This window comes from Aulostomus chinensis, chromosome 7, assembly GCF_037954235.1.
Source record: "Aulostomus chinensis isolate RoL2024-O1b breed Wild chromosome 7, RoL_Achi_v1.0, whole genome shotgun sequence".
NCBI classification, from domain to species: domain Eukaryota; kingdom Metazoa; phylum Chordata; class Actinopteri; order Syngnathiformes; family Aulostomidae; genus Aulostomus; species Aulostomus chinensis.
The window spans coordinates 2,795,484-2,823,164 of NC_141326.1; the positions used below are offsets into that span (position 1 = coordinate 2,795,484).

Genomic DNA, 27,681 nt, shown 5'->3' on the forward strand with positions numbered 1-27,681 from the left:
CCAAAGAGGACAATATAGTATATATCTACCTATGGGACTCCCTCTTTTTCTTTTAATCCTTATTTATCTCACTCAGGCTCTTTGTGCAGCTCATCCGCTGACGGAAACAAGCTGTTTTAAGCTACTTTCTTCCGATAGGCCTGGAGGCCTGCAGAGAATCACGGTTCCTGTACTGGCTGAGTGTGCAGGGCCAAGATCACAACATGGCACGGTCAAATACGACTGTGGCAAGCTGACGTCAGATCGACAGGAGAGCAGTGAGAAAGAGATAAACTCAACCCTGAGAGATGAGTTGTCCTTCATGTCCCGTCGCTCGTTTGAAACTTTGGCTTTGGTTCTGTATTCGTCCGTACATTATCAAGATCAAATATAGAAAAAGTCCCATTTAAAGGAATTTTATTAGCAAACATATCACATTCAAATATAAATACCTTTCAGGGATAGAATCTTTGCTCATGGCATTACAAAACCAAATCTAATAAATGTACACTTTGACTATTTGGGTAACAAATGAAGTGCACACTTGGAAGCTTGTAGGCACGCCCCACCACATGAAGAAGAACAAAAGATGTACCTGAACATTGCAGTGCTACAGGAGCGTTATAACGTCCTTGCAAGTGTCTGAGGAGCTGAGCAGGCTGCTGTGAGGTCTTGTCTTTGCTCTCCCTTCCTTCGTGTCCGCCGAGCTCACAGTACTGAGGTAATCTCATCTTGGATCTGAGAAATCAGGATCTGGGACAACACAATGCCTGCAATCTAGAGGACAGCAGCAGCTACTTTAGAAGACAGAATAGGCTCTCGCTAAATGAACAGCCTGTGCCAAGAACCTCAAGGTCCCTTGGAAGGTTGTTGTAATGCTCATTTGGCAGGAGCAGGAAATGTATAAAAAATGGATAAGACGGTGTTGGTAGTGTCACTGGTAATAATTAGAGCCTCCACAATTAAAGAATTATACAGCCTTACAACACTGTTTCACCACCCACAGCTGAGACGTTTCCTAGCAGAGCTGCTTTAACGGAGCTTTTCAATTATTAACTCTTTGACTCAAACGTGGTTTGATGTGAAAACAAGTGACGAATTCAGTCAAGATGCACTAATTTAAAAAAAAAAAAAAAAAAAAAACAGCAGCAAAGCTACTGCGATTATTTTTGAAAGGATTCCTGGAAGCATCACCTGCTCCCCGCAACCACGGGCAGTGGATCATCCTGCTGTGGGTGTGTGACAGGCTGAAGGGTGTGCGTGACAACGTTGGGGAAGTGATTATTGAGAGGCAGCTCTGCATAAAGGCTCATGCAGTGGGTTGGTGGGAGGAGCCTAGACACACGAGCCCATGTTGGCACTGGCAGACTCTTACCTCGGTTACACATTAACTCACACTATGGCTTTAGAACTATGTTGTAAATGAACAATGTGCAGTTAAATTTTCATCACCCCTTTGTGCCAAGTTATTGCTATCGAGGCATAACCTTGCATTTTAGATCAGTTCCCTTCCAGCGACCTCACATAAACGGACTCCCTGTCAGTTTCCTTCATCTAAAATAAGAATTTGATTCGGTTTTGTTCCTGGCAGACTACGATGGGGATACTCTGCTGTTTGCATTCGCAACAGGAGGAGCTGAGGCTCCTGATTGATTAAGTTTACTTAGACTCTTTCGCCATCAATATGTTAATTGGTCACTCTGGTGAGATTTCAGTTGATGCCTGTATTGACCTGTGACTGTGTGCTTATTTAAGACTGCGATAAATTCACTGAGGCCCTGGACTGTGGATGGTTGCCAATTAGTATACAGGCTGGGTGAATTATGTGGCGTTACCTGGGGCAAGGCCAGACCCAGCGCCAGCGCCCCCACCAGCAGCAGATGAGACTCGATCCATACCACCGCCCTCCCCGCGCAGCCGAGTGGGTAGATTGAGTTATTTGCCTCCAGGTGGTTCAAGGATTGAACCCCAAAACCGCACATGGTGTTGATGACGACCTGTATATTACACAAACAGACACAAAGAGACAGGAGGACGTGTGAGTTTTAAAGATGCCTTGTTTTGTTTTCTCAGACCAGCCAATCCTGAAGCGCTGGAAATACCATTTTACTAGATGATGCGTTCGCAGGCTGGTTCTTCCCGAGCTGTTGTGACAGCTGAGGGAGAGTTTTTAGAAGCCTGCTCACTGGACAGACTTGGAACGGAAAATAGGAAAGAAAATGTCAGCAGCGAGATATTGAATCCAGCACAGGTACATCCTTTTAATGGGACGTGGAAGACCATCAAGTCTTTGACGTACTCGTGCAGTTGCTGGCTACAACCAGCAGGTCGCAGCACTGCATCAATTCATCTAGTCATTAATTAATAGATTTTTTTGGACCGTGTAGAAAAAGGTTACTGTGATCTGTTCTTTGGTGTATAATCAATAACAATGTTCTCTGAACATTTCTGTCTTCACACAGTCCAGAAGGACCTGTCAGTGATGGCCCACAAACAGCCAAAAAGGTCACACAAAGGTTAGACTGGCATGTGCATTTATGGGAGTGGAAATACACGTAGCCATGCATGCAGGAGATTGCTATTAATATGTACTACCTGTGTGCGTTTTTGCATCCATAGGTAAAGACTTTAAATTTTTTATGCGTGAATATGTAGGTGGCCGCGTGCGTACGTTCAGATCCTAAAACCCTCATGAAAGTGACTTGAGGCTTGAAGCAGATGCATGACTAAAACAGGAGTCAAGGCTCTCTCCTTTAGAAAAAGGCCAAAAAGCCCTCAGGGGTCGGTATGCAGACGCTTGCCGTGTTTCATGGTCCAGTTTCTCCAGGAGGCTGCAAAGGTTCGTGAGGCTGTTGCTACTGTCACTACAGCAGATTCAGCTTCTAGCTCCTTCTATCACTGCGGCTTGTCGGCGGGTGTCTCACTTTATTGCAGAGACTATTTGCTGCTTTACATTTTTCTAATATTTTGAAGAGCCCCCCCAAAAATCATCTTCACATGGATAAAGATGTTGGACTCGCTAAGTCCAGGTGCAGACAAAACGCTCCTGAGAGAGAGAAAGAAAGGGACAAGCTGTCGTTCAGACAGGTTCTTGTCACCTTCAGAAAGATATCAATACCCTGCAGGTTTGACATGCATCCACATTTCCAAAGGCACAAATGTGAGTGGCAGAGAAACTAGTTCATGCTGTATGGTATGTTACGAGGACTTGACCCTTGTGATGAACTGCAGCCCATCAGTGTATACAGCATGAGGTTTAGTGCCTGAGACAAGTGTAAAACAACACAGAGAATAATCTGCGGTCATTGGCCTCATCTCAGAGGCAGGACAGGAGTTTTATTCCACCATACGCGAGAAACACTCCCAACCTCGCTCCTCCTCTCTGACCTCCTACATATCAACATTCCTACCCGGCCTCTCAGGTCTGCCTCCTCCATCAGCCTGACCGTCCCCCCAGCCCGTCTGTCCACCATGGGGGCCAGGGCCTTCAGCCGCTCTGCCCCTCACCTCTGGACCCCCCCCCCCCCCCCCCATCAGGAATGTGGACTCCATTACCCTCTTCAAGTCCCACCTCAAAACCCTTCTGTTTATGCTCGCTTTCAATCTTTGAATTGTTCCTTTGTTTTGGTGTCCTGCTGCTACTCTGTCCTTTTACTTGTTTTTTATTCTACAATGTTTTAATTTGTATTCCTCTTATTTTTTATTTATTGTACGGTGACCTTGAGAGCCTTGAAAGGCGCCTTATAAATAAGATGCATTATTATTATTATTATTATGAAGCATCTCAACCCTCCCAACAAGACGAGCGCAAACGTGTACGGCTGGACAGTGTTGGTCAGTGAATTCCTGGATCGGAACTATTCTGCAGTCCCAGTAGGCTCACCTTGCTGTCACTGGACGGCGACTTGATTCAATAGCAACCAGCAAAACTGCAGACTCCCTACAGATCTGAGCAGCTCAGAATGACAACAGTAATCACACACCTCTGCATCCTCCCTCTCGATTATTTCTGGATGTCTTTCAAATGTTTTTATCAGCGCACGCTTTGGGCTGTTTGTTGGAATGAATTTGACACTCCACCTTGATTTTCACAAAAAAATGAAACAAATCTCGTGGGCCAACTATCTGTATTTAAAGAACAGAAGCAGTCTCAAAAAGACACCGTCAAAGAAGACTGCAGAGCTTGTCCTAATGAGGGCTCAGAGATGAATCGAGGGGACGTACTTTTCAGACCATTGTATAAAGGAAATGGTTTTACTGAGTCTAATCAACCACTAATGACTCTAAACGCTCATAAGCAGGAGATTTTAGTTTGTTTACCACCATTTGTCTTACGAAAGGTGTGAGAATCATTTATAATCAGCACTTCACTCCAAAATCGTTTCAGTATGGATTCTGCTTTGGTTGTTCGTGCTCTCTGAGGTGCAGGTTGCAGCGGTGGAGCAGGATTTGTTTGCACCTGCAGTCACCTGCCTCTGGCCCCTGCCTGAACCTGTGGGTCCTCTGCTGGGTTGGAGGAGAACTCTGCTGCGCTGATTTATTTTGAAAGAGCAGCAGCCAATGGGAACCTTCGACTCTCCTCAGCAACAAACCTGCCCCTAGAGCCGCCCTGTCACTGGTCCCGTCACATACGCCCTGATGTTTAGGTGTCACAGTTTGAGCAGTCACAGCGTTTCTTATCTCAGTCAAATTGGACTTGATGGTATGATAACATTCTGAATATAAAGATGGACAGAGGATTGAAGTGTTGGAATGAACACCCACTCATGGAAAATGTCTATAATTCTATAAATGATTTTCCAAAGAAGGGTGGCCCGGTGGAGCAGTGGTCCTCACTGTGGCCGCCCAGCAAGAAGGTTCTGGGTTCAAGCCCCGGCTGCAGCACGGGGTCTTTCTGGGTGAGTCTCCATGTTCTCCCTGTTCCTGCTGGGTTCTCTCTGGTACTCCAGCTTCCTCCACAGTCCAAAGACATCAAGAGGGACCAGGTTAATCCAGACTCTAAATTGACCGTAGGCGTGGCTGGGAGAGCCAATGGTTGTCTGTCTCTATGTGTTGGCCCTGCCATGGACTGGTGACCTGTCCAGGGGGAAGGCTGCTGGGATAGGCTCCACCCCCACCACCCTCAACAGGAGAAGAGGGGGAAGATGGATGGAGGGATGGAGGGATGGATGGATCTTTTATTATATTGTACTATTATCTATACTCTTATTTAGTGTAAGTGCTCTGTTACATTTGTCTTTTGTCTGACAGGACAAACAGGGAGCAAGAGAGCAGGATGGAGGCCAGACAAGCAGCTTCTACTGCTGTGGTACATGGAGCTACTTCCTGTTAATATGCCCAGCACCAGACCAGGAGGCTCCAGGGTCTGTACAGTCTTACAAAACCTCCAATAAAATCCCAAAAATAATAAAAGTGGTATTGAGTGTCATTGAAAAATATGAATTATAAAAGTCTGACATTTTCTTGCCTATTCAGTGACACTGTAATAAACAGATTTTTATTTGACCAGTACACAACAATCAGAGCCGAGGTCTGTGTATTGCATCACACTCTGGAGTTAGCTTGTTGCCTCAGAGGGTCCAAGAGTTGTTTTAACCTGAAAGGCTCAAAACATGAGAGAGTGAAGCCTGATGGTGCCAGTGCCAAAAATCTTTCAAACCAGGTAAGATGAGACTCTGGGCTTTTGACTCCAGTATCAAGTACCAAACAAATGACATGTGATCTACAGTACACATCAGTGGTTCTCAACTGGTGGATTGTGACACAAAAGTAGGTCACTGAGCCTCTTTGAGTGGGCGTGGGGGGGAAAAAAACCTGAGGGAAGATGTCTTTAAAGAATTCCTGATCCTGTGCTTTTATTGTGATTCATAACACAGTGCTGTGAGAGTGCGTTCAGATTGAGTTCAGGTCGGATCCTGGAAACTTCGCCAGCAGCAGCTGCACTAACATTGCACTTTATTGGGTTTATTTCTGTTGTCTGCTGATTTCATGTATCAAGGAGGGATAGTTTCCTCCTGTGCTGCCACCTGCTGGCCATTTTAGTTCACCACTAAACTGTTATGTATTTTGGGATGGAGGCGCATGGTATTGTTTTGTTCTATCTTAAGTCCAGACAGCACTATTGTTCCAATACATTTGAATGGTTGAAAACTTTAAGAAATTTGGGTCTTGACCTGCCATCGAGGAAAAAAGAGGGGCTGAGAAGCGCTGACCTACAGCCGCTAGCAGCAGGTGCCAGTTGCACAGTTCTGTACACAAAGGAATCTACCGATGACAGCCGTCCACAGCACCAGTTTTTGGCAGGTTGGCCTTGAAGGTGACGTTAAATTTTATCAAATTTGAGGTGGGGAAACTGAGGACACCCTCCAGACCTGCTGGAATCACTGATTAATCTGAGATTTAAGTGGCAATTCAGATGTCCTGAACCAGACTAATGTTGTTGATGGCAACACTTACTGGTCTAGCAGTAGTGGACTCAGCATATCTAAGACTTACCAGTGGCTGAGCCAGGTTTGAGCTATAATGGGGATACAGGATACACACACAAATCTTTGGACAAGAGCTGGGACCTTGGAACTCAGTTAGCTGCTTCACATTCATTCAGTAGCCCTCCAAAGCTCACCAGCGTAGCTTCCTGGCTGTCTGGCTGAGCCCTCTAGGGAGCTGTGTTGTTCGCTTCCATGTCTGCAATCATTAGCTCCTGCGGTGATATGAGGAGCTCACCTCTCCAGGAACAGGAGTGCAGCAGGAATAAGGTACTGCACAGCGCTCTGAGCTGGGGTTCTCCTGAGTACAGTTGAAGTACAGGTTCCATGACCAGTCTGTGTAGTTGCTCCATCCGCAACACTGGAACTGTGTGAAGGGAGGGAGAGTGTATATATTTTTAGGAACATAGTCTTGCACCGTACAGTACATTCTGCCAGTCGGGGCTTCTCCCACGGGAAAACCCAGGCTCACACGTGTGCCAATGTGTGCAGATGGAAGGGAAATATCACACAAGGAGACCCTCCGAGTACAGGAAGTCTAATGTTAAATGTAGCGTCTCATGTGGAAACTGCTCAGTCAGGCTGAAATATGCAAACATGAGAGATGCTGTCCTGTGTCCTCTGGCTGTGGGATGAGACATATTCACGAGGCCACTAGGTCCGATTAATCTGCAGACTCGTGAGCTGTGGATAGCAAGAGACAAAAGCACAGCCACTATATTTACAGGGATTGCAAGAGCACCTCTTTCTGGATGTAATCCATCAGGTTCTGTAGATCCAGGTCATCCCGGTAATGCACGATGGCTTTCTTCACAAACTTCCCCAAAGCATCACGAGTCTAAGAGGATGAAAATAGGTGAGGTTAATAAACAAGTTACACTGGTGTCAGTAAATTGTAACACGGTCACACACAGCAAGACAAATTAAGAACTGTACAGAGTAGATATGCCAAGTGTGTGTGTGTGTGTGTGTGTGTGTGTGTGTTCATAACTTAAAGAGAGAAGACACAAAAATGAAATATAAAAAATAAAATAAATAAAATTAAATTCAGATGTCTTCAATAAGCATCTTTATCAGAGACATTATATTTTCTCGTTGTTTGTCAGTCTCCATGATGGCGTCAGGGAGTTTCATGGCATGAAATAATGATGCGAGGATTTTATGTTCAAAACTTTAAACTATTCATAAATTTTCTATAAAATCTGCACTACATGAAATATAGGACACGTGCCTGGAAAAACATAGACGTAAACTGCAACTGGACTTTTTTGCCAAGGCAGGAGAGATGGCCAAGTCTGGGAAGCATTAATCCCTCTCGTTCTGTGCTCTGGTTCCCGTCCATAAAAAAACTGAAACAAGATCATGTGGCTCAGGGGGGCACTGCAGTGGTGAAAGAGCGGGTGCAGCAGCCCCGGGCCACTTTGGGCCCAATTTACCGAACTGAAGCTGACGGATCCCTTATCTTCTCAAGAGAAATGACTCGCACCTGAGCTGGCCAGGGCACTGACAGTCCACGCCAGCTGCGGCAAGAAAACAGTTATGATACATTATTCCTATAAGACTGAGATAAATGCTGATGTTTGACTGTAGGTCAGTAGCTTTTTTACTCTTCAAAATGCAATTGTGTCTTTTGCTCCTCTTGCTGTCGAGCCTGAGCCATCTGGATGAGATAGCGAGATGCTGTGCTACACAGCTGATATGATGGCAGCAATGTTTTACCCTAGAAGCTGTCGACTCCAGTGTTGACGGAAGCAGGATAGAGCTTCCAGCCAGTAATACTGATACTGTTTATGATGTAGCGAACTCTGGATGTAGAAGAAGAAGAATGTCTGGTCATTTATCAGGTCTGCAGGCAACATTGCTGCGAGAAGGCAACCACAACCTGAACCTCATCACCCTGGATGCGGCATTGTTGAAGCCAATGATGTGATGACAGCCGGTAATGTCATAGCTGCCAGTAACGTGATAAGCTGTATTGGTATGAATTAAAAAAAAACAACTATATTACCATAACACCATAATACTAATACATACAAATTCACTAACAATAGAAATGAACAAAACTACTACCACTGCTAACACCTCTAGAGCCTCTGCGAGGCTGCTGGATCAACAGCAAATATAAAAGAGCTGCTCAGTAAGAACAACTGAGGCAAAACTGGATTTGGTACTCTGGAACCAGCTCCACTCTTCCTGGATTCAAGACCATAGAGGAAGAGTTCTGATGGCTACCAGGGGGGGGGCTCCCAGGAAGCAGACCCCCACAGTGGTGATGCAACGTCTGCTCATTGTCGCTGCAGTCTTGGAGAGGGTAAAATATGTGTTCATATAAAATACGATTTCAAATAAGCATGTGAAATACTCGACTGCAGGAGACTTGCAGTATCCAACTACCTCCAACAAAGGATCACTGGATGTCAGATGATTGGCACATGTATGACACAACTCAAGGAAATGTGCACAGATTCAGCATTTGAAGAAATGACTGAAGGAGGGCATGTCATGACAAGGAGATGCAACTCTTCCTCTGAGTCGGGGGGGGGGGGGCAGGACTCTAAAACGCACTTCAAAGAGCTATTTCATATCTATGTTTTTGGTGAAACAGTTTGAGAATGTTTAAAGATTTCTGACAAATGTCACTTCTCCATTCTGAACTCTGCAGATGATGCAAACAACAGAACCCCGCATGATGGATGTGTGTCTATCACTCAGCAGGCGCCAGGACGTGCACTGCCTGGGAAATAAAACTCAGCATTCAGCATCTACAGTCATAATGGGCCTCATGTACAAGGACAAACACAGCTTCAGCTGTAGCTACCAGGTTTGTGGGGATGGAGAGAGGACGCTGCTAAAGTGACCTCAGTTGTTGAGTATTGGACAAGAAATGTTTTAAACCATGTGAATGTCCATCCAGAAATCCATCAGTGATAAATAAACCTGGGTTACATGTACAGAAGTCCGGTTTCTCTCCAAGTACAGGACGTAAAACTCAAATTTCCACATACTTTCTATTGGCAGTAAATTTGTTCAACAAGTCATGTGAAGTATTACATACATTTATTGGACTGAAGCAGAGACCAAATACACACCCGGCCAAATTAAGAAAATGACCACTGACCACTTCTGAGATGAAGAAAACTTCGGAATGGGAACATGTTTTAAAAACCTATCCTCAAAAATGGCTGAGATGGGCTTTACAGGAAGTGCTGAACAAACTGGCTGGCACTAAATAACTGAATCGTGACGCCTCGTCAGCAACGCCATGATGAAAACCCAACCAGACAATTAGAAAGTAACCAGTAATCTGACTTTTAAGTCATAAACCTGTGGAGAAATCCCACTAGTGCCTGAATCAGTTGAAGGAAGTTTTGTCAGATATCACATTATCAAAATCACAGAAACATGTCAAATCAGATTATTGCCATTATGAGATTATTCCCAGTTATTGGATTACTGTGTGTGTAAACACACTCACTGACAGCTGCAGCGGTGTGCTGTTCACGCTGGTTTGTTGTTGTCATGGCAGAGGTACTTGAACCCAGCATCGTTGGCTGCTGCTTGAGTAGCACGCCATTGTGTCTGCTGGGTTGTTTACTTGTACTCTTGTATGTTTGTGTCTTGATTGTCTGGGTTACATGGCTGCATGATGAATGTCAGGCTGTGTATCCTTGTGCTGACTTGTCCCGCTAACATAGTGTGCAGGTAAGTGGTACCATCCATGACACCGACAGTGGTTCTGAAATAGCACAGATCAGCAGGTCACTATTTAATGATAAATCCGCTGAGCTGACCACGGCGCTGCACAGCACAACTCTCCTCTGTCTTTACCCTGGCTATCCACAACCAGTCCACTGTGGTGGACACATCTTCTTTTTTTCTTTATTTTGACTAATTTCTACATTGTAGATTCATACTGAAGACATCACATATAGTGACTACTACACTACCAGTCAAATCCAAACTTGACTGGTAGTGTACATGAATATTAGTGTATGTATGTACAGGATGTATGCATGTATACACAATGTTGTCATAATAAATGATCACACCTAGACAAAATATAAGGTTGATATTGACACTAAAATCATGTCAAGTAGATTAAATTCTTTTTTCGTTGTGTTACTGAGGACTTGCTTTTGTTTTCTGTTCTCTCATATAAGTTTTAAAAGGTCTTCAATGCAAATCTGAATCCTTTTACAGATGGAGATTAGATGTAATGTATGTTAATAGGAGCACTGCTTGTTAATTATTATAATTGTGTTCATCACAAGATGAATTTCAGCGGGCAGCGTGCTGAAGGCTCTCTGAGCTGTTCCTGATACCGCCTGTGTTAGAGCGGGTTAGGTTGATAAATACACCCAGTCGGATCCAAATATTCACCCTTTTTTTAAATCCTGAAGTAGTTTTACTAAATTGTGTGAGGATTTTAGCAGCGACACCCTGCATACCTCCCTCAGGATTTTATCTTTCCGCATGTAACAGTATGCTCCCAAGCCTCTGAGCCCACCATCACGACTCCCCATGTCATTAGCAGCAAAGTCTCCTTCAAGGGATCTGTTGAAATGGAACATTTGGTTCCACTTTGAAGTGCCGAAGCATTTGAATCATTTAGCGAGGAAGGATGCTGGGAGGGTTGTTAAAATGCTCTGTTTAGCAGCAGGCAGTCCGAGCGTGGCAGATAACACAAGGGAGAGGAGAGGTATCATCAGGCGGCAGGCACCTTTCCACCAGACACCCATGTCAGGGAGTGTTGCAACAGCTGGCTGCCATGCTTTTATTACCTCTGCCAAGGAGATTATGTTCGTGCTGCTGTTTGTTTGTATGTTTGTCTGCAGGATTACATAAAAAAGCCTCAGCAGGCTGTTTTTCATGCAGCGTAGTTGAAGGGCAAAGGAGGATCCCAGTTCATGTGGAGGCAGGTCCAATTAATGCATCAAATAAGCATTGCTTTCTTACACTGGTCACAGCAGAGGGCAGCGCTCTCCAAGTGCCCTTCCCCTTCTCCATAGTGAAGCAGATACATGCGTATGTAAGCCATTTCTTGCTTATAAGATTGAAATTTTCTACATGACAGCGATGCACACCAGCTCCTGAGACAACGATCCGTGCTGCATTCCATCCATTGGTACAATGGATGGAAACCCTTCCCTGTGTGTAGGAGTAGTTCCTCAGGCTCCTGGCTGATACATAGATGGACAAAGTCAATGGATGAAGCCCCCGACATGGATCTGTGTTCTTTCTCATGTCAAGCAGCACGCGTGAAGAAATCCACCCCAATAGAGCGAGAGGGTTCATGTATGACCTCAGTAAACATGGTCCTAATGAGCTCAGTCTCTTTTGCGACGCGTCTTGAATGCGGCATCAGCTACATTTCACAAGTGCCATAGAGAGTGAGATGCACCTCTCTCTCCTCCCCAGCTCCTCAGCTCCAAACGTGGTTATCTGTTGTTACAAAATTCAACATCAAAATGTTGGTTGAAAATGGGCATCCTCACTCCCCCATCCATTCTGCGTCCTTCGTCCTGCCCGAGCAGCTCAGGTTGGCTCAGACATTGGATGATACTGTAGCAGGCCTGTGTAGCTCAAGTGCAGCTTTCCTGGGCCGGATGTGTTGCAGCAGTTAGTATTTCTGAGTCAAACACTGTTGCTGCATTTGTCCTCAAACTGTGGTTCATCATATTGGTCATTAGCAACTCTGAGTCCTCCAACAGTGACCTGGACAGTTAACGCTCAGCACCTGATGTGTCCATGAGCTCACAGAGGCCTTGGTTACTTCAGGGTAAGCCTTACAAGTCTCCCGTGCAGCTTTTTCATCCTCCAGCAAATGCTGACAGTGTCTTCCTGTAGGTGTGAGGAACAACAGGAGCGGTACTGGTACTTGAATCCAGCATGTTGGCCTGAAGCTGGAGCCTGCACCAAGAGCAATCTACTTGATCTCTGCTTCCATCTTCCTAGACTCCTGGGTCACCTTCTAGAGAACCTTTTGAACAACACGTGACACCTGTGGTTGTGAGCAAGAGTCAGCTTCCTCTTGAGAACATGAGCGAGGTTCTTGGCAGGAAAGCAGAGCACTCTCTCGCTGAGTTTCTCTCTCAGTTGTGACTGTGTCTTTATTCATTACAAGAAGTCTGCTTTTCTTCATCTTTCCTTGCAGAGACAAAAGTAAATGGTAATGGTAAATGGACTCAATTTTATATAGCGCTTTTCTACCTTAGCGGCACTCAAAGCGCTTTACAGTGTCATCTCATTCACCCATTCACACACACACTCACACACTGATGGTGGAGGCTGCCATGCAAGGCGCCAACCTACTCATCAGGAGCAATTATGGGTTCGACATGGTCACCAGGGTCGGGGATCGAACCAGCGACCAGCGACCCTTCGGTTGCTAGACGGCCATTCTACCCCTGAGCCATGCCACCTGCTTTTCCTGGCCGAAGCATTGATTTCCATCACGTTTGGCCAGACACATGCAGCCATGAAAGGACTGTCATGAAACCTTGCTTCAGTTTGTGTTTTCTCCTTCTCTGAGGGAGGAGAGGCATCTTGTTCTCTCTCTCTGTCTCCAGCCGCTCGACCACAACCATTTTGTTCTGTTGTACCCAGATCAGCATGTCTGCGAACGTACCTATTCGCCACATAATTGCTGATTTCTGTCTTGTTTCATTCTCGGGGATACAGCTGTCAGCGCACACAGCAGGAGTTTCAAACCCGTTAACAAGCTTCTCTTATACCTGAAAACAAACGAGCCAGCAGTCCACCTGAGCGAATCCCAGCATTACTCCGACCTCTCAAGGTCACAGGGGTCACATACATGACCATTCAGTATAGCACAACTCATAGAACTGAATGCTCCTCTCCGACATATTCAACTATGGGACGTTTCAATCTAAGTGAAGGCAGGATTTATTGCTGGATTTTACATATCCTACTGCGAGTTTAATCTAATTGTACCTCATAATTTGGCAAAAGAGTAGGCTACACTTTACAGTAAGAGTACATTAATACACGCCTAGTTGTCCATGAGTGCTGATTAAACATGATTTTAGCATAATTAATCATTTGTTTTCTGTCCACCTTGTTGTGAAGTGGGGAACATCTATCCCCAAAATAAAACTGCATCCTCTCCACCCATCCCTCACCCAGTATTTCCATCCATCTTTGCCATAACTCTAACAGCCCCCAGCCAGCCACACCCCTCCACCTGTTTCCCATTCCCCTAATGGGCACAAGCACAGCAGATCCCGCTGGAGGTGTACTTATACCTCAGCTCCTCGCCCTGTTCTCTGCCAGATCGTCGCATTATCTCACGCTTCTCACACTCCAGAGTCCTGAGTTCCCTATACTGTACTACCTGCCTGCCTGTCTGACTGAATGCCTGTCTGACTGAATGCCTGTCTGACTGACTGTCTGTCTTCCTCCCTGCATGCTGGCCCTGTGTAATCCCTTTTCTGTCTGCCTGGTATCCCTGCCCTTTTGCCCCCCCCCCCCCCCCCCCAAATCTGTTCAAATAAAGACAATGAACTGTACTAGTAAATGGTTACCATGGAAAGTCTAGTTATTATTTTGAATAATATTGCAATTATGATTTGCAGTATCAGCGGGTATGCTGATTTTTACATCATCTTTATTTTTTGTTGCAAAACACATCAAAATGACAATGGTGTGATTTTATGAGGATCTCTTTGAAACTGTGTACTCTTCACACACATTAACCCTTCCACAGATACTGGGCCCTCCCCTGGTGGAAGTTTTTGCGTGCGATCAAGTCAAGCAATTATGGTCGGAACTTTTAAACAGCCCAACCTCTTCAAATATTGTTTAAAACCGGTTGGTCTTTGCGTGCGATCAAGTGCAACTTTTTGGCCCAGACTCAGGTGGGCTAGTTCTTGGATGTGGGTTCAGTGTGTCCTCGCCTCACGTTTTATACACTGTCGATTAAATGTTAAAAAAAAACTGAGGGACAGACCAAACAGTGACCTCACAGAAGTTTGCTTCACCAGTTTTGTAACACAGAATATCAAAACAAGGGCACAGATACCTGGTCTGAGTAGAAGAAGCCCAGAATTGCGATGGCCAGCTGGGTGAGGAAGACCAGTGTCAGGCTGAAGGAGAACTACAGACAGGAAAGACAAGAATGAAAATCCCAACTGACAGAGCTGAGATAAGACTTGGTTTGGATGCAGTGTATGTGAAGCTCCAAAGCAGCAACACACAGGGCCAATCGTGGGAATGTGACTGTTAGGACTATTACTGTTTTGAGGAGGCGAATGTTCTCTCTGAGAGCGCCGATGCAACCACAGAAAGTGATGAAGAACATGACCACCCCCACTACAATTAGGATGACAGCCGGGTCGATCAGGAACGTGTCCCGCACCGTGTCTGGTACAAAGACAGAAAACAGGACAGCCCTGTTTAGAGAGCAACCCTCTTTTGCTTTTTTTTTTTCCCAGTGTGAAATCTTTATTTTTTCCGACTTATTACTTTTCTTCCATGTTCTTTTAAACCTCTATTTGAACATGTTTTGTTTTTCTTCTCACAATCTACTTTCCTTTCACAATCAATCACTTTGTCCACTGCCTGGTATCTCTCATCTCTCATCTACCTAAGCACCTTAGCAGTGGGACGAGTCAGTGATGCCCACTGAATATTACATATATATATGTGTGTGTGTATATGTATATATATATATATATATATATATATATATATATATATATATATATATATATATATATATATATACATATACATATATATACATATATATATGTATATACATACATACACACACACACATATACTGCTGTTCATCATCATTCTGTTATTCTTCACGAGTACAAAACTAAAGGGAAGAAAATGTTTGTATCTTTACTTGAAACACAGTTAAAAACAATTTCTTCTGAGTTGTGTTGGAGTATAAAGGTGTGTGTACCTGTAGCTTTCTGGACTTTAGCATACACCCCGATAGCAACTATCAACAAGGAGAAAACCTGAGAGAGAAAAATATACATGTTAAAGCACAGCAACGTCAATCAGGTGACAGTCAGGTCACTTTGAACGCTGGTTTTTGTCTTCCGTCTGTCTTTCTGCTTGGAAAATGTAACATCTGCTATTGTCAAATTGTGTTGAATTCACTAGTAATTATATTGTAAAACCAAACATGGCCATCATGGGGATATTTTGGGAAGGAAAAATGCATCTTCAGTCTTTGCCAAGAATTCCATGGGGGGATTTATGACCTTCCCGAAGTGAGACATGAAGCTAGAGCCAGATGATGATTAGCTTAGCTTAACAAAACCTGGAAGCGAAGCTGCAGGGTAGCTCTGCTCTGTACACAAAATTTCTAAAATCTTTTTGCCATATGGTTAGAATGTTGCATTTTTTTTTATTCTGTAAAAAAAAAAAATTAAACCACAAAAGAATTTGAAGATTTCCTTTGTTTCCAGTGTTTGTGATAACAAAGCTGTTACCTGGAAGGATGCAATCCAGGTATCCATCCTCACATCTAATGTCTACTTTCAGAATGACACATTTCAAGGTGTAAAGGTGTTGTATGTTTTTATTTATAATTTTCAGCAAATATTTGAAAATTTGTCACAAAAAAATAACAGTTTATATAAAAGAAACATCAATGACAAGGCAGCCAACTTTTCAAAACACCTTGGAGTGAGATTTGGTGTCGCTGACCAAAATTTTGCAGCATGCACGGCAGAGGACAGAAGACACAGAACGCCTGATTTTGTGCAGGTTTAATCATCCCATATAGCACTCAGAAGTAACAAATTGTATTTTAATGTACATTAAAAGGTAAATGAATAGGTTTGAATATGAATACATCTTCCAAGTGCAACAGAAACAAAGTACCAGTAAAAAGGGTCAACGAGCCAAGGTCCTGGACGAGCAAAAAATACAACAGAAAAAATAAGGAAGTTCAATGCAAGAGACAAAGAAACACTGGAATAGATTACATGAGTAGCAGGTACCAAGGCATGAAGCTCAGGATTTAGGACAGCAGGGAGAACAGGGGACAGAATGCAGACGATCCGATAAAGACAAAGGGAGACACCGTGGTTAAATGCACAAGACACATGTGGTGCAATCAACTCAGGTAACAGGTAAACACAAGGGAGAGGCAGTAAGACAACAGACCATGACAGTCATTGTGCTCAAGATTCGTGTGCCTGGTTGTACTGGCCTGTGGCCTTTTTTGAGGCCCGCCTTCTTAATCCATCCAGGGTCAAGCTGTTCCTGGTCTTGGTGATCGGAAAGACCTGCTCTGCATCTGCATTGGAGTGGGGCAGCAGCAGGACCAGCTTTGAAATTTTTGCAAACCTCTGGAAGAGTCGGACTCCTGTCACCTGAGAGGAATGAACCAAGAACACAGTGGAAATAAGCTGTCAAGAGTTATTGTGTTTTGTTTTGTTTTCTTCTTTTTCTCCTTGAAGAGATAAGTACAGGTTGATGCATAGTTAATTCTGTCTACTAAGTCATAACCATGCATCTATATGCTACTTTAACAATGTACATACAAACTTAAAGTAGCATTTAGATGCACGATTATGTCTTAATAGACAAAATTAACCATGCATCCCGCTTCAGTTTTACATCTGTTAAAAGGAAACAAGAAGGAAAGAACCAAACAATAATGCTTGAAAGGTTGTTTCCATTGAGATTCTGGTGGGCAGGAATAATTCTTACCTTGTGCTTTTGGGTTGCCTTTTAAAGCTCTCCATCTCAATAAAACAGTAGTAGAGACACAGCCCGAGGGGACACAACACCGGCGGGAGAAGCAGGTCCATAGATCTGTGCGCCTTGGACATCCCAAAGCAAAGCACCAAATGTCGCCGCATCTGCAATTTCCCAAGGGAAAAAAATCCCAAAATCAGGGACAGTGTTAACTGAGGACAGGTCACCCAAGACAAGGACTGTCCTCAAACATCGAGGATGTCTGGTCACCCAAGCTACCCCTTCCTGTTAGCTGGGTGGACAAAGTTAAGCTAACCCTAAGCAGCAATATACTAATCAAACATTTAAATCTTAATGTTCACGAAATGCTCAAAATGCCTTTCACAATACACACAAGGAATCAGCAGATGTTCGTGAAAGCTCAAAGGCATAAATACTAAAAATTACGTACCTGAAGAGGGGGAAATCGACCATCTCTTGCCGCCCAGTCTGGGATGATGCAACTGATTGTAACTGTCTGGTTATCGCGGGCTCGAGCCCATGGCGTGAGTGGTTTCAGATGTTCGAAAGGATGGAGGATCCACGTGCCATCGCTTTGCGTGAGCTCAATCCACAGATGTGTTGGTTCAACCAGAGATGGTTTGATGTTGTACCCCTCACAGTCTCTGCAGGCATGACTTTTCGATCACTAGTGGCTTTTCTCAGGTGTTAGTGTTCTGTTGTGCTTTGTTCTAAGTTCCCTGCAAGATGTGCTTTTGTTTTGATTCCGCGTCATGTGTTCTTTGTTTTGACAGGCCCACATGTGCTGCTGTGTTGTGGCTGTGCCCCGCCCAGTCCTTTGTTCAGTTTCCCGCCATTTTTGACAGCACACCTGTTTTGCTTTAATAATTATTTCTTGTGGGTATTTAAGCCCAGGGCTCTGTTTTGTCCTTGCCAGATCATGCCAGTATTTTCCCTGACTGATTCAGCAGTGTTAGTTTTTGAGACCATTACGATATCTCCGTGTTCTGACTTCTGCCTGTTTTTTGACCTGCAAGTGGGTCCTTTCCTACACTCCTTAACAGTATGATCTGGCCAATATGGATCCAACAGACCCAGCTCAGTTCAAGTCCATTCTGGAACAGCATGGGAGTGTTACTGGGCAGAAAACAAAGCCACCTTGATGAACCTGGAAAGTCCATTAGAACCTTGTCTACTGCTTTTACTGACCTCGCTGCACAGGTACAACAGCTCCAACTGTCTCTTACACCACCTCCTCCATCTTCTCAGCCACAGACCCCAGCTAACCCAGTCTCAGAGCCCCGTCTGCCTCCCCCGGAACACTATTCTGGCGAGCCAGGAACTTGCTGTTCCTTCCTGTCCCAATGTGATCTGATTTTTCAGCTGCAACCATCTGCTTTCCCTACAGATCAAGCTAAGGTGGCTTTCAGGCCGAGCAGGAGAGTGAGGGACGGCAGTCTGGAATGGCCACTACACCTCATCATGCCCAGCAAAAGGCGAAGCTCATCAATAAGGCGAGGAGTATTGGTGAGCGCAACTACTTTGAATTCCTCCTCAACCCTTTTTCCTGTGACCCTGGAGTGCCATGATCAACAACACCGGACTGGCGCCGTCATTGATTCAGGGGCAGATGAAAGCTTCATTGATGTGTCTCTGGCTGCACAGTGGCGCATATCAGCACTATCCCTCCAATCCCCCCTAGTGGCCAATGCCCTGAACGGCAAGAAGCTGGGAAGAGTCACCCATGTCTCAGCCCCTGTGTCCTTACTGGTTTCTGGTAATCACCGTGAGTTGATCCAGTTTCATTTAATTGACTCTCCCCATGCCCCTGTAGTCCTGGGTCGTCCCTGGCTAATCAAGCATAACCCACAGATCGACTGGGTCAATAACAGAATCATGGGTTGGAGTCCTTCCTGCCTGTCTTGTTGCCTTCATCAAGCCTTTGTTCCTGCCTTGTTGTCTGGAGACTCCCCAGAGGAGTACCCTGATCTGACAGCAGTTCCTGTTTGCTATATGGACCTCAAGGATGTTTTCAGTAAGTCCCAGGCAGTTGCCTTGCCTCCTCACCGACCATACAATTGCTCCATCAATCTCCTACCTGGGAGGGTGCCACCTAGAGGCAGGCTATACTCCCTTTCCAAACCTGAGACTGAGGCTATGGAGAAATACATCCAGGAGTCAATGGCAGCAGGCATCATCTGCCCCTCATCTTCACCAGCAGGTGCAGGCTTCTTCTTTGTTGCCAAGAAGGATGGTTCTCTACACCAGGGCATCGATTACCGGGGCTAAGGTCAAGGCCATTTTGGAGTGGCCTCAACCCACTACCCGTCGAGAGCTGCAGCAGTTCCTGGGGTTTGCTAATTTTTTTCGACAGTTCATAAGGAACTAAAGTACACTGGCCGCCCCACTCACTGCCCTTACCTCTACCCTTAAGTTTTCCTGGTCTCCTGCAGCTTCCAAGGCCTTCCACAACCTTAAAAAAAGGTTCACCTCAGCCCCCATTCTCGAACAACCTGACCCCGGCTGGCAGTTCATTGTGGAGGTGGATGCATCTGATGTGGGTGTTGGAGCCATCCTGTCCCAGGAGTCAGCTAAGGATGGAAAGGTACACCCTTGTGCTTTTTTTCTCGCCGTCTCTCCCCATCAGAGTGCAATTACGACATTGGCAATCGTGAATTGCTGGCAGTCAAACTGGCTCTGGAGGAATGGCGACACTGGCTTGAGGGATCTGCTGTGCCTTTCTTGGTGTGGACCGACCACAAGAATCTTGAGTACATTCGTTCTGCCAAATGCCTCAACTCTCGCCAAGCCCGCTGGTCTCTCTTCTCTCGGTTCAACTTCACCCTGTCCTTCCGCCCTGGCTCCAAGAATGGTAAACCCGATGCTCTGCCACACAATTTTCCTTCATCTGATGTATCCAAGGAACCTCCCAGACCACTGTTTTGTGGGGGCATTGCAGTGGTATACTGAGGCCAAGGTTCGTGCCGCCCAAGCCAACAGTGTCATTCCCAGGCAATGTCCTGCTAACCATTTGTTTGTCCCTCAATGCCTCTGTTCCCAGGTCCTGCAGTGGGGGTATTCCTCCCGTCTCTCGCCATCCTGGAGCTCGGCGGACCCTCGCCTTCATCAAGAGGAGGTTCTGGTGGCCTACGATGTTGAAGGATGCCCACACTTTCATCTCTGCCTGCTCCATTTGCGCTCGGAATAAGACTTCTACTCAACCGCCAGCCGGACTTCTGCAACCTCTCCCCATCCCCAGGAGGCCCTGGTCCCACATTGCACTGGACTTTGTCACTGGCCTTCCCATCTCAGACGGTAACAACACCATCCTCACAGTGGTGGACCGCTTCTCTAAATCTGTCCACCTCATCCCACTACCTAAGCTCCTGTCTGCCAAGGAGACTGCCACCCTTACCTTTGAACATGTCTTCAAGTACCATGGTTTGCCCCTGGATATTGTTTCTGACCGTGGCCCACAATTCACCTCTAGCTTCTGGAAGGCTTTCTGCTCACTCATTGGTGCCTCTTTCAGTCTGTCCTCAGGCTTCCATCCCCAGAGTAACGGTCAAACGGAGAGGGCCAACCAACACCTGGAGGCAACCTTGCGGTGCATGACATCTGAGATGGTCCTCATGGAGCCGTTACCTCCCCTGGGTGGAGTATTCCATTAACTCTCCATCTGCCTCCACAGGCCTCTCCCTTTGAGTGTTGTCTCAGCTACCAGCCCCCCTTGTTTCCAGATCAGGAGGTAGAGGTCATAGTACCCTCTGCCAGGGCCTTCATCCACCATTGCCACCAGACATGGAGGAGGACCCGATTGGCTCTGAGGCGGTCATCCTCTAGGATGAGGCAGCAAGCTGACCATCACCGCTCAAGGGCTCCTGTTTATCGTGAGGGTTAGCGGGTCTGGTTTTCTGTCCGGGACATTCTGCTCAAGGTAGAGTCTTGGAAAAACTTGCCCCCAGGTTCATTGGCCCTTTCTCCATTCAGAGGATCATTGGTCCCTCTGCTGTTCGTCTCAAGCCCCCCCCCACCCTCCGCCATATCCACCCAACATTTCATGTTTCCAGGATCAAGCCTGTCCTCTGCAACCAGCTCTGCCCTGCCCCACCACGTGTCATTGACAGCTCTGAGACTTTTACAGTTCGCCAGATCCTGGATGTTCGCCGCCGTGGCCGCGGCCTCCAGTTCCTAGTTGACTGGGAGGGCTATGGTCCAGAAGAGAGATGCTGGATTCCTTCACAGAACATTATAGATCGTAGCCTTGTTAGGAACTTTCTTAAGGCTCACCCCAATTAGACGCCAGGAGGCATCCCTTTTGAAGGGGGGTAATGTTAGTGTTCTGTTGTGCTTTGTTCTATGTGTGTTTTGACAGGCCCACGTGTGCTGCTGTGTTGTGGCTGTGCCCCACCCAGTCCTTTGTTCAGTTTCCCACCATTTTTGAAAGCACACCTGTTTTGCTTTAATAATTATTTCTTGCGGGTATTTAAGCCCAGGGCTCTGTTTAGTCCTTGCCAGATTGTGCCAGTATTTTCCCTGACCGATTCAGCATTGTTAGTTTTTGAGACCGTTACGATATTTCTGTTTGGACTTCTGCCTGTTTTTTGACCTGCCCTCTGGAAATTGCCTTGGATACCTTTGCCCTGACTGCCTGTGATGCCTGAATCTTGCCTGTCCCTGTTTTTGACTTTGCCTGCCGTTCTTGTACTTTTTTTTTTTTTTTTTTGGATGTTCATTAAACTTCTTGGATTGTGAACTGTAGCCTGCAAGTGGGTCCTTTCCTACACTCCTTAATACTCCGGTGTGTTTTTTTTTGTGAGCCACGAGGGTGAGGAGAACATTGGATCTGAAAATGCTAAATGATTTTACTCTTGTAATCACCATGGCAGTGATGCGGTTGAGGACAACGGGCACTTGTGTTTGGTCATATTTGGAAAACAAAGGGAGGAGCTGTTTCCCATATTTAGGCTCTTAGTCTATCGAAAGTTGAGTCTCTTCAGTTGTAGAAGCAATGATATCGGCCATGTTTGACTCTGAGCATGCAAATGTATCATATTTTAGAGGTGTTTTATATGAAGTGAAGGACTTCAAATACAGTATCTCAGCACACTCGGCCATCACTCAGGCAAGAGTGGAGAAACGGGAGAGTACAAAGCAGAGTAACTCTGATCAGAGGCCTTGGTGAAGCAAACAAACCAGGTGGACTGACCTTGGACATAAAGCTTTAGTGCCGTGAACGGCATCTCAGCTCATGGAGAAACGTTCCTGATTGCATGTGTGTTCTATTCTGCTGTTGTCTTACTTTCATGGCCTTACTATTTAAAACTGTAGGCTACTGCGACACATGGAGATTATAAAACCGCAGTGTTCCCGGCAGTTTTGGCTGAAGGTTGTATACTCTTGTTCTGCCATTAATTAGTAGTTGGTGTTTTTAGAACTAATGATAGTAAAGTTCATTTACACGGATGGAGGAGTGTTTTGTTGGGAACGTGGATGAACTTTGAATGAGTTTGACAGTTTTATACATCGAGGAAAAGCCTTTATCACTTTTACTCACGAGAGCGTTTTCTTCAACCTCCCTTGTAGCAGATGAACTTTGACAAGGATGATTATCATGCAGCGAGCTTGTACTGAGCTGGGTTTTGTGTTTGACAGCGTTTTCATCAGCTGTCATGAACCAGTGGAGAGAGAGGAGGTGAGGAAGGAGCGTGTTTTTGTGTGAGGAGCATTGTTGATCCGGCTGAGATCTGTTCTGTGCTTAACTCAAAACATCCCGATTGTGAGAGACGCTCCTACTGTGTAAAATAGTGACGACAACAGAGACGCAGGGCTGCCCTCACTGTGCAGGCAGGGGATGAAAGGAAGAAGAGCTCCTTTAATGAGGTCTCAAAACAGGGAGAACACGCAGCACAGATGCTGGTGTGAGGGGAGTTATGGCGCTTGCACCCAGCACAGGCGAGAGTGACAGTGAGAAAATAGTTGACATAGGAGCTTTGTGTTGATTGAAGCATCAAAGCTAATTTGTCTCCTGTCTTGATTGTTTTCTCACCTTGATCAACAATCTGCATGGCTTGATTAGTAATTGTGTATTTCGTGTGTGTGTCTGTTGTTCAGCCTGTATGAACATAGATTTAGTGTCTGTCTAAATTTTGGAAACTAACATCTCGCAGTTAATCTCAGTACGTGACGCCTGTGCTGTGACGTGAGTGTGTTTACTAGTGCGTTTTGGTAAAATGTGTGTGTGTGTGCAGTGCTGAGTACAAAGCACAACTGTTTTATCACCTCAGGAAATCATGGTTGCAAAGATAAAGGACTAATTCTGCCCAGACACTTCTAGCAGGTAATTACACAGGCTGAGCGGTGAATGCTCCCCTGCTCGGAAGGCCTGGGTTTGAATTCCATGGTGACCTTTAAACTAATTTGATGTCCTCTATAATAACTTTTAAAGGGAAGCAAAATAGAAGAAATCTGAGATTTTCCTGATTCCTTTTGTCCATCCATCCATTTTCTTCTGCTTATTCCAATTAAGGGTCGCAGGAGGGGTGGAGCCTATCCCAGCGTCTACGGGTGAGAGGCGGGGTTCACCCAGGACGGGTCACCAGTCCATGGCAGGGCCAACACATAGAGACAGACAACCATTGGCTCTCCCAGCCACGCCTACGGTCAATTTAGAGTCTGGATTAACCTGGTCCCTCTTGATGTCTTTGGACTGTGGAGGAAGCTGGAGTACCAGAGAGAACCCAGCAGGAACAGGGAGAACATGGAGACTCACACAGAAAGACCCTGTGCCTGAGCCGGGACTTAAACCCAGAACCTATCTTGCTGTGAGGCAACAGTGCTGACCACTGCACCACCGTGCAGCCCTGCATAGAATCAATCATTTTAATTTCATATTTACTTAGGGTTAATATAATGATTCATTTCATATTTGCCACCAGGACTTCATGAGGTATTTCATCTGTGAAAACGCAAAAATAGCGCCAAGCTAACAAGCTGAAGCTAACACTTCTGAAAATAAGTAAGCGTTTAAAAAAACAACAACAAAAAACAAACAGGTGTTGGGAAAACGATTCTATTTTGTTGTACAGTGGTCCCTCGCCATAACGCGGTTCACCTATCGCGGCCTCGCTGTTTCGCGGATTTTTTTAGTGTAATTTTGCATGCTTTCTTTTTTTTTTTACGTATGAACGTGCATTGTGCTTGGCATCTTGATTGGCTAAGGGAGAACCACACGTGTTCTGCGTCCTGATTAGCGAAGGGAGTACAGCATGCGTTTGCAGCGCCAGGACAAAGAGGCACCGTCAGAGGAACTGTGAAATACGTGAGTTACTGGTAATAATTCCTTATGTGTCAAACCTCGTAGATTGATCATTAGAATTAAATTTGTTAAAAATGTTTGGGCTTGAAAACAGGTTTTGATCTTTGGTTTCATTTACTAATATTGTGCTTATTTTTTCAAATCTGCAAAAGTTTAATAAGAGAGAACTGTGAGAAAATGTTAATGCCTGTCTGAGAAAAGTGTATAAAAGTGTGTGGTTAGGGGTTTTACGGCCTTAAAACATGTATAATAATAGTAAAAAATAAAGCTGATTACTTCGCGGATTTTGTCTATTGCGGGTTATTTTTAGAGCGTATTCCCTGCGTTAAACGAGGGACCACTGTATTCTGCTTCCCTGTTTTCCCTGTTAAAAGGGTTTTCTATGGAGTTTCTCCTCAGTCGATGTGAGGGTCTGAGGGCAGAGGATGTTGTTATGATGCCATGTGAAGCCCTTTGAGACAAACTGGTGGTGAAAACGGGCTATACAAATAAAATTGCCTTGCCTTGCCTGTTATGGTTGATCAGTAGAGCAACCGGTGGGGGAACGTGTCTTAAAGGACACCGTGAGACTCAATCATGGATCTCCCCCCCCCCAGGGAGCTGAGCATCAACCACTCAGCTGTCAGAACTGCTGCACGTAACGGTGCTGAACTCGTCCCTTGTGTTTGGACTTCACATGGTCATAAATCCTGGGCGTGTTTCAATAAATCGTGTCCATGCCACCTCCTGGGCTCCGTAATTCACAGTGTAAGGTGATAAAATCGAACGGTGATCCAGGTGTCTTGTGACATCTCAGCATGTTACCTTGCAGTGACTGACACACTTTATCTTCCATGATGTCATGGCAGCCATATTCACGTGTTCAGTAACAGTCTGAAACTGAGAAAATATTGTTCGAATAAACTGCAGTGTCAATTTATCATGAAATACGCTTTTATATATTTTTGACTCAATTTGTGAATTATCAATATCATGTGCCGTATAAATTACTATGTAATGACTGAAGTGGAAAACAGTGCGTTGCATTTTGACCTCTCTTTAGAAATGTTCTGTAAATGATGAAGTGTATGGCAGTATCATATCATCCTATACATGCAGCCTTTACGCTGCTGCACCAAGTCATTCGTGATTATGACGAAACTTGGATGAAACACGAGGGTTGATTAGAGAAGTTGATTCAGACACGGATCCTGGGCTGCTTTATGTGTCAGCTATCACTGGACTTGCATTCATATTACAGTTTCTATTCTAAAAGGTTTTTAACGCCCCCAACTTTTATGGATCGGGATCAGTTGCAATTTTATCAGAAGACTGCATGTTAATCATGACCAAGTTGTATTTTCAGCTATGGTTTGTAATTAATTTAACAGTAAATATGATATCTGGTTGTGAGGTCCTGGCAGGCAGCCCCTCCCTGGAGGATCCGTGAGTCCATCCCAGCTGAGGTCACTGCTGTGTGGAAGTGAACTGTTGCGTCATTGCACATTAACTCATCGTTTCTTTGTCCTGACACTGATGACACTTTTTAACTTTTTCTTATTGTTGAGTAGGTGTGTGTGCACCTGTGGGTCTCTCACCACTGTTGAAAATGCTGGTGACAGTGTGAGGAGCATTTGCAAAAAGACACACACACGCACACACACGCATGGTGAATATATCCCAGCTCTGTTTTCAGGCTTTTCAAAGGGATGAATCAGGCTTCTCCCAGTGGATTGTGTGCAGAGGTGAAAGCCAGCTGAACTGAGCCGTGGGGACATGTGGACAAAGGCCTGATGGATTAGGGCTGCAGTGTTCACTCCTGAGCCCCTGTCTGATAAACAAAGTCAACACAGGCCGCGCTGTGTGGCTGCCAGAGCCGCAGTTATTGCTGATTGGCTCTAAACACAGTGCGAGTGCAGAGCAGTGTTTGCCTCCTGTGTTTGTGTGGGATCGGGTGAGTTGGGAGGTGATGGAGACTTGGAGAACGACTGATGCGATCCGTGTAGTCAAAGTAGTACTGTGGAGGGAGACTGTCTTAACTGTGTGTGTGTGCGCGTGCGTGCGCGCGTGTGTGTGTAGAGGCAGTTGATGGTGAAGCACTGACGCTAGATAGACGGTGTAATCACTCCATCAAAGTGTCTCCAGCACCATTTATATCTTTCTTTAACAGTCCCAGTTGTCTCCTGGCCTCCCACTCACACTAACAACCATCAGTGGAGCTGTGTAATTCCTGCCTCAGCACCTTCGATGTCTATAAACCTCCGATTTTACAGCAGTGTTACAATACTGCTGCCAAAACATTCCACACACTTAACAGTGAGGCTTTTAAGTGACAGTATTTGACAGATAATACATAAAAGCATTTTGTTCCAGACTACCAGCAGGCTCACACTGTTGTCAGGTGTTTTATCGCTCAGTGGGAATCTGTGCTCGAATGATTTGATACAAAAAAAACTCGACATTTCCGTAGTGATTTGTGTGCAATCAGAGGATCAATGTAAAACTGCAATAACATTAAAATAGGTAACAGCAGGGAAATGAGGGGCTCCTGCTGTTTGTAGCTTCAGATACAATCTGAATTAGATCTCATCATTTATAAACTTTATTCGTTGTAGTTTCACTTTTTGGATTAGCTTGAGAGTAGGACTGATTTGACTTCAGCTCCCTGATAGCTGCTCAGAAATATGGAGAGTTAACGACTGTGTTTTCCTTTCAATTCTGTGTGCACTGTTGTGCTCCTGGAATGAGGTGCAACTCTACTCACCCAAAATAAGAAGCTGAAGAAGAAGAGAAAGTATCGGATCCAGGGGTTGACGAAGGAGAACGTCTCCCCTCGATTTAGATTTAGTTTCCTGTCCATTCTTTGCTGTTTTTACAGTCTGAGCTGCAGTGAGTTTCGCTCCCAAACGGCACCCAGATCCAGCCCCACCCCGCACATACTCGGGCGCCATGTGAGTCTGTGAGGAGGGGGGTCATTCACACGCTGGATATCAGGCCTAAAAAGGGGCACAGGCCTGTGACGTTGGAGTGCCATGCTGGTGTGGCCCAGAACTGTCGGTGTGGGCCTGCAGGTCGGATTACACAGAAATACCTCTAGCTGACTGCAGCTGAATGGCTTGTTTTCTTTTACTGTAAAAACCTCCAGCTCTCACATTAAAGCATAAAAGACAGATCTGGCTCTCGTGCAAAGAATAAAGTCAAATGACAGTTGACAAATGCAGGACAATAACA

General features: G+C 45.3%; 1 protein-coding gene across 1 annotated transcript; it reads right to left on the bottom strand.

Annotated features, from left to right (window-relative positions):
- Positions 1-431: 431 nt before the first annotated feature.
- tspan33b (tetraspanin 33b) lies at positions 432-27,320 on the bottom strand. The gene is made up of 8 exons (XM_086207642.1): positions 27,215-27,320; positions 15,400-15,457; positions 14,719-14,846; positions 14,506-14,580; positions 7,207-7,302; positions 6,703-6,831; positions 1,815-1,976; positions 432-756 (listed from the first exon to the last, which is right to left on the bottom strand). Exons 1-8 carry the CDS (start codon positions 27,308-27,310, stop codon positions 688-690), a joined length of 813 nt encoding a protein of 270 aa, XP_086063768.1. The 5' UTR covers positions 27,311-27,320; the 3' UTR covers positions 432-687.
- Positions 27,321-27,681: the final 361 nt, after the last annotated feature.

Bases quoted from the DNA above. Each gene is read 5' to 3' on its own strand.
- tspan33b (XM_086207642.1), bottom strand. From the start codon at position 27,310: ATGGACAGGAAACTAAATCTAAATCGAGGGGAGACGTTCTCCTTCGTC. The intron at 15,458-27,214 runs GTGAGTAGAGTT...TTTCTCTCTCAG, and splicing joins TCTTCAGCTTCTTATTTTGG to GTTTTCTCCTTGTTGATAGT. The intron at 14,581-14,718 runs GTAATAGTCCTA...TCCTGTCTGTAG, and splicing joins ACATTCGCCTCCTCAAAACA to TTCTCCTTCAGCCTGACACT.